Here is a 6000-nt window from a genome sequence, read left to right on the forward strand (position 1 = left end):
TCACCAGCAAACTCTTATTTGCAGAATACACATTGCTTCATATGCATAAAAAAGCCATAATGCAGGCTTTTACCTCCAAAGCTCAGAAAACAGGGTTTTCTACGTTGCGATAATCTAAAGGTTTATTTTGGACATTGTATCACGCCATCACCAAGCAATTCAGAAAATGCTCAGGTCACAAAGCACATGATAGATGGATGTCACCTACTATTTCTGCACCATAGAAATGGGTTCCTGCATTTTTTTCTAGAAAAGGTTTAGAAAAGTATTGTCAGAAGATGGACACCAGGCGAATTCTGATTTGCAGGAAGATAGAGACTGCCTTTTTTATTTTATTTTATTTTCTTTTGTGCTGTGTTTAATTGGTCTGAGATTGATGGCATCATCTGTCACACTTTCAGCCATTTAATTAGAAATTTTAATATAAGAGGATAAGGCAAGCAGCCTCTAGGGATTGGCTGCTGATGTTGTGCCTATCAGCATGGAAAATTTCACATATATAAACTAACCCAAGGGAATACATAGAACTGTTCATGATATAAAGCTTTGTTGATCTGATGGAATGGGACAGGTCACCATTCATCAAATAGGTAGGTCAGACGTGTGACTTCCAAGATAGAATCAAATCTCATAACTGTAGTGTCTACTTGATGTTGTGCTACTCTCCCAGATCTGCATGAATTCCATCTGCTCATGTTACATGTAAGCTTTATGCACATCTCTCATTCATCAGGAACAAAAGAATAAGTTTCGCGATATTCTGAGATGAGATTTCCAACTAAGCTTACTGGTCCTGAGTCTAGGCTTTGCTGCTACCAGCAATGAAACAGTAGTATGCAGTGTTGGTTGGAACTCGGAAGTGCAAGGACCATGAGGCACATGTGAGCTTCGTTAACAGATTTGAGCAAACATTGGGCCTGGAACCTTTAAGGCCTTGTGTAACTGAGCCGTTGATGTTGGTTTCGTTTGTATGGCGAATCAGAAAAATGTGGAAAGAACTTGACGGTTGACAGTTAAAATTTCAGAGGGAACAATCCAGCTTTCTTCAGAAAAAAAAGTCGTGCCCAGTCTCTCTAGAAATATATTTTTTTAAAGTAAAAGGCAGGAGCTCTGTCACTCAATTAAGTAGTAAAAAGAGGTTTATGTACACATGAAACCTAAGGTGCCAAAACACCGTGGTCCGAAGACCATAGAGGAGGAAAACACGCCTCGCACTGCTAGTTTGGCCCCCCACCAAAATTCATTGCCCTATGGCATTGCACTATGTCTTCTTTGATCTGAGGCGACTTGTTGTGCCGTCCTATGCACATTTTCGAAGATCCTTCTATTCCTCTCCTTCCACAAATTCCACATAATGTAAATCACCATACCATTGAAATGCCTGCTGTCTTGCTTTTGTATCTTGCTTGCCGCTTGCTCCCACCAATCGGCAACTGAGGCCGGTCCTTGTTGTGGCCATTGCACCACAAAGTTTTCCCAAGCTATCACTTGATCCCAGACGGCTTTTGCGAAGGGGCAAAGCAAGGAGAGATGAAGCCCAGTCTCTCCAGAAAATTATATAGAAAAATAAAAAGTTCAACTACTAACTGAGTATATGATAATGCCAATGAGTTCCTATTGACATCTAAAGAAATGATCACTGCATAAACGAAATCCATGTACAGCTAGCTTGCAAGCTAGAACAGTCAAGTATCGTCTATTTTTCAGAAAAGCCTGGTTGCAATTATACAGAATAAAATAAAAGAACAGCGACAACAAGAGTTGTTCCCAACTAACTTGTCACCATATTTAAGGAGGTTCTATGCTACCTTCTTGGAAGATTTAGCTCCCTCTGTTTCGTACCCCTCTAAACCAAACTGCTTGTTCTCATCTGCTTCTGCTTTGCTCTTCATCTTCAGAGTGAACTTTGGTCTAACGATTCAGAAGCGAAAGCTGCTAGTCGGAGTTCTACAAACTGAGAGAATAATTCCAGAGGTAAGATGGCGGCTGTGCTTTGTTTTTTCTGTTTGTGATCCATTCTACTGTATGCACAAGCCTCTGGCAATCTTTTCTTCAATGTGAACATTCAGGAGATATGTGTATCCTTGTCATTCATGCAAATTGTATCCTTGTTGTCTCTTTTTTCCTTGCCATGTTTTAGTGTATCTTTTGTAGCATGAAAGCTAAAATATTTTTTTCGTACTCCAAGAACATTTGATCTTATTCTACATTCTTGCAGGAGCTCTTTCTCTTCCATCAAAGGGTTTCACCAATGGCGATAAAGATGAAGGGGATCTTCAAAGGGCTGAAGATAATTTCTCAAATGTTTGGTAATAATCCCACCCATCCTTCTATATTTTTACTTTACTTCTGCATTTTTTGCATTACTTGGCTTGAGTTTCTTTGAATTGGTTTCTACATCCACATCCAGATTCTAAAAGTTTCAATAGTAAAATGTATGAAAAAGCAGTACCAACTTAAAAGCAAATGGTGAAAGCACAAGTACCTGACTAGACATCTGCTCTTTTGCAGTGCACAAGGAGCATGAGATGGAGATTGGGTACCCTACAGATGTAAAGCATGTGGCTCACATAGGTCTGGGCACCAGTGACACATCTCCAAGCTGGGTAAGAATATCATAAAAATATGCAGCATCATGCTTTATTTGTTGTCATGAGTTTACATTATTCCACATAGTTCTTTAACTGATGGTGATGTACCTTTTTTTTACTCTTAGATGGCTGAATTCAAGGGAACAGATGATTTATCAGCAGGCTCTGTGAGCACAGCTGCGCAGTCAAGGCAGACTTCTTGGGCTTCTGCAGGTGATTCTCACCTCTGCTCTGACATTGCTTGCCCTTCAAAAAAATTCAGTCGAGACAAAAAAAAAACAGACTAATTAAATGGCATAATGAGTCAATACTTTCAGAAAGATAAATGAAGTTGATGTTGCATACGACATTCCAGCCACGCCCTTAAACAAATCTGTGCGTCATAATCATACAGGCAGCACGAGTAATCATTTGTGCTTATGATTAGGCGCCTGAATCTTCTTGTCCTATTTCATAATGATATTAGTGGCACACCACTACACGTCTACTCTACACCAAGGACTGCACCTCTTGGTCGCCTGCATGTAGGCAAGTTGTAATAATGAACAAAAATAACTGTTGAAAGAATCTCACAGATCCTTTCTGAGCTGAATTTTCTAAATTTTAATCCGTTGCAGACTTTGAACAGCCAAGAAGCATGGTGCCGATTGAGATGTTCCAGGACAACAGGCCCGGGCAAGAGAACGCAGACATGCCTCCAAGGGGGGCGAGGAAGGCGAGGAGGAAGAAGAACAGGGCGTCGTCGCCTGCTTCGTCAGCAAGGTCATCTTCCTCGAGGTCCAGAGCCTCATTTGCGACGGCGTACGATGCCTTCAGCGAGTCACAGAGAGGGTTCCGGGTCGCCTGAATGGCGCACGGCGGCAGGACAGAAACAACCATGTGTGAATGCAGATCGATCGCCATGCCTGTAACTGTAAATGTAAATGCTTTCGGTTTAGGGAGACAGCTTGGTTTGGAATTGTTTGATTCTTTGTCTTTTTTTTTTCTCAGAATCTTTGCAGTAAGGTGTAGTTGGAAATGGAAAGGGAAGTTGACTCAAGTTAATGCTGAACACGCGCTTGTTAATTAGTACAGAATCTCTGGCTGACCAGATTGTAGACCACCGTGCAAAGCTTCACATTTTTTTTTCAAGCACGTTTACAGCCAAGCACAGACAGCTTCTTGTTTCAGGATTTTTTATTATTATTTTGTGTGAAGATATACAACTGTCAGGGACTAGTTGGCATGGCTATGTTCTGAGTACCGCCATCGATTATGCCATGAACTGATGTATGAGAGGCTGGCCAGGCCCTACAAAGCGGTGTATCCACGCCATGACAGACGTGCCATCGACAAACATGATGCCGTGTTGCTTGCATCATGTCGATCTTAAGCACTTTGTTTAAGTATTGTGAGGGAAAAAAGAAAGCTGGACTGGCTGAAAAGTTGGCAACAAAAATCATCAGAAAAAAAATGCTTCTTTGTGATGCTGCAGCCTGCAGCTGCATTTCTGTTTTTCCCTGTAAGTGGAGGAAGCATAACCTCAGCACCAAGGTCAAGAACCCTATGACATGCCATACAGCCTGCAGTGCAGAGATGACACAGAATGACAGAGGAGCCTTGCATGGACAAAAAAGGTGAAACTTTCTGAAACAACCTTTTATTAACCTTCAGTAGTTATATCATTAAAAAAAACAGGTCTCTACGAAGGATTCATTGATCCACTTAACTAGGTTATTAGCACATTGTTCTCTGACCAAGGCGTATCACAACGTGCCACGTGTGCTGACGGCGCGGCATTGACAAACAATGAATTGTTTGGAGAGTGACAATTGTCCATGAACCATGCATGGACCAGTGCACAAGCGATGCATATTCCAGCGGCATGCAATTGGCAATGCCTCAGCCAAGCTATGGATCCAGGACCAGGAGGCAGGCAGAGCAGAGAGAAGACAGCCGAGCTAGACAAGATAGAAAGGCGAGCGAGGTGCCATATGCTTTGGAAACACAGCTCAACGTGGCCATGGAAAGCAAGGAACCCTACAGCTTGTAAAGCCCCAGCCATTGACACCTACAAATACGCAGCAATGCAAGCCCGTGCTTCTTCAACCTCCAGCCAGCACAAGATCACTTGCAAAAGCCTAAATTTAGCTACCTGCGTAGCTTCTCTTCTCACCCATGGCGAAGTCAAGTAGCTACGGTCTTGCGTTTGCTTGCTTCGCCATTGCCGCTGCGGTCGCCGGCGGAACGCAGTTCACGGTCGGCGGCGCCAATGGCTGGAGCGTGCCCACCGCCGGCGCGGAGCCCTTCAACACTTGGGCGGAGAGGACGAGGTTTCAGATCGGAGACTCCCTAGGTAATTGAGATTGGTTTACATGCATGTCCAAATGTCCAATGCATACGCCGTGCACGACGCCATTGACGGTTTTTGCTTGTGCCCGTAGTGTTCGTGTACCCCAAGGACCAGGACTCAGTGCTGCTGGTGGAGCCGGCGGACTACAACGCCTGCAACACGTCGTCGTACGTGAAGAAGTTCGACGACGGCGACACCGTGGTCACGCTCGACCGCTCCGGCCCGCTCTTCTTCATCAGCGGCGTGGAGGCCAACTGCCGCGCCAACGAGAAGCTCATCGTCATGGTCCTCGCCGCCCGCAGCAACGGCACCGGCGGCGGCGCGCAGGCTCCGAGCACGGCGCCGCCGCCGGCGTCGCCGGCATCGCCCCCTCCCGCCAGCTCCACCCCGCCCCCACCGTCGTCGCCCGCTCCTAAGGGCGCCCCGACCACGGGGTCGCCACCGGCGCCGCCAGCCAATTCGGCTCCGCCTCCGGCCTCTGCTCCCACCAAGACACCGAGAACGCCGCCGGCCGCATCGTCGTCACCCCCTGCTCCGAGCGCATCGTCGCCTCCTCCGGCGTCGTCAACCCCACCGCCGCCACCAGCCCCGGCCGGTGCCCCGCAGGCACCGCCGGCGCCCTCGGCGAGCTCTCCGGCTCCGAGCGCACATGGGTCGACGACTAACTCGACGGGCACGGCATCGTCGCCTCCCGCCGGCTCCAAGGACAAGAATGGCGCCGCCCTCACGGTGGCCACAGGCTTGGCCAGCTCCTTCGGGGCCTGCATCCTTGGCTACACCATGCTTGCTCTATGAAGTGAAGTGGACTGTGGACACGAACACGATACAACGAACGGAAGACTCGAGTAAATATGTGTTTACATGTAACTAAAGACATGCGATTTGTGCATGTTGTTGCTAAATCTTGCATTCGTTTTCCTCCAGATGAATAAGAAATTCGTTATCCGCCGGATGAATAAGAAATCAACGGTTCATTATGCCTAGAATTTGGGAAAAAAAATTTATGAAGGAAACAAATCCGGCTATCTCTCGAAACCAAGAGATTCAAACCAATCATTATAATTTTAAGTAAAAAAC

The 6000-nt window shown here is 46.0% G+C and overlaps 2 protein-coding genes across 2 annotated transcripts; both read left to right on the forward strand.

The window, feature by feature from the left end:
• Positions 1-1847: 1847 nt before the first annotated feature.
• LOC136471154 (CRIB domain-containing protein RIC10-like) lies at positions 1848-3610 on the forward strand. Its single transcript, XM_066468883.1, has 5 exons — positions 1848-1974; positions 2219-2309; positions 2512-2606; positions 2717-2804; positions 3209-3610. Exons 2-5 carry the CDS (start codon positions 2252-2254, stop codon positions 3436-3438), a joined length of 471 nt encoding a protein of 156 aa, XP_066324980.1. The 5' UTR covers positions 1848-1974; positions 2219-2251; the 3' UTR covers positions 3439-3610.
• Positions 3611-4699: 1089 nt separating this feature from the next.
• Positions 4700-5718, forward strand: LOC136471155 (early nodulin-like protein 18). Its single transcript, XM_066468884.1, has 2 exons — positions 4700-4926; positions 5015-5718. Exons 1-2 carry the CDS (start codon positions 4749-4751, stop codon positions 5716-5718), a joined length of 882 nt encoding a protein of 293 aa, XP_066324981.1. The 5' UTR covers positions 4700-4748.
• The last annotated feature ends 282 nt before the right edge of the window (positions 5719-6000 follow it).

Source organism: Miscanthus floridulus, chromosome 8, assembly GCF_019320115.1.
Source record: "Miscanthus floridulus cultivar M001 chromosome 8, ASM1932011v1, whole genome shotgun sequence".
NCBI classification, from domain to species: domain Eukaryota; kingdom Viridiplantae; phylum Streptophyta; class Magnoliopsida; order Poales; family Poaceae; genus Miscanthus; species Miscanthus floridulus.

Excerpts from the sequence above, each read along its gene's own strand:
- LOC136471154 (XM_066468883.1), top strand. The coding sequence starts at position 2,252 with ATGGCGATAAAGATGAAGGGGATCTTCAAAGGGCTGAAGATAATTTCT. Across the intron at positions 2,310-2,511 it reads GATAATTTCTCAAATGTTTG|TGCACAAGGAGCATGAGATG; the intron begins GTAATAATCCCA and ends GCTCTTTTGCAG. Across the intron at positions 2,607-2,716 it reads GTGACACATCTCCAAGCTGG|ATGGCTGAATTCAAGGGAAC; the intron begins GTAAGAATATCA and ends TTTTACTCTTAG.
- LOC136471155 (XM_066468884.1), top strand. The coding sequence starts at position 4,749 with ATGGCGAAGTCAAGTAGCTACGGTCTTGCGTTTGCTTGCTTCGCCATT. Across the intron at positions 4,927-5,014 it reads TCAGATCGGAGACTCCCTAG|TGTTCGTGTACCCCAAGGAC; the intron begins GTAATTGAGATT and ends TTGTGCCCGTAG.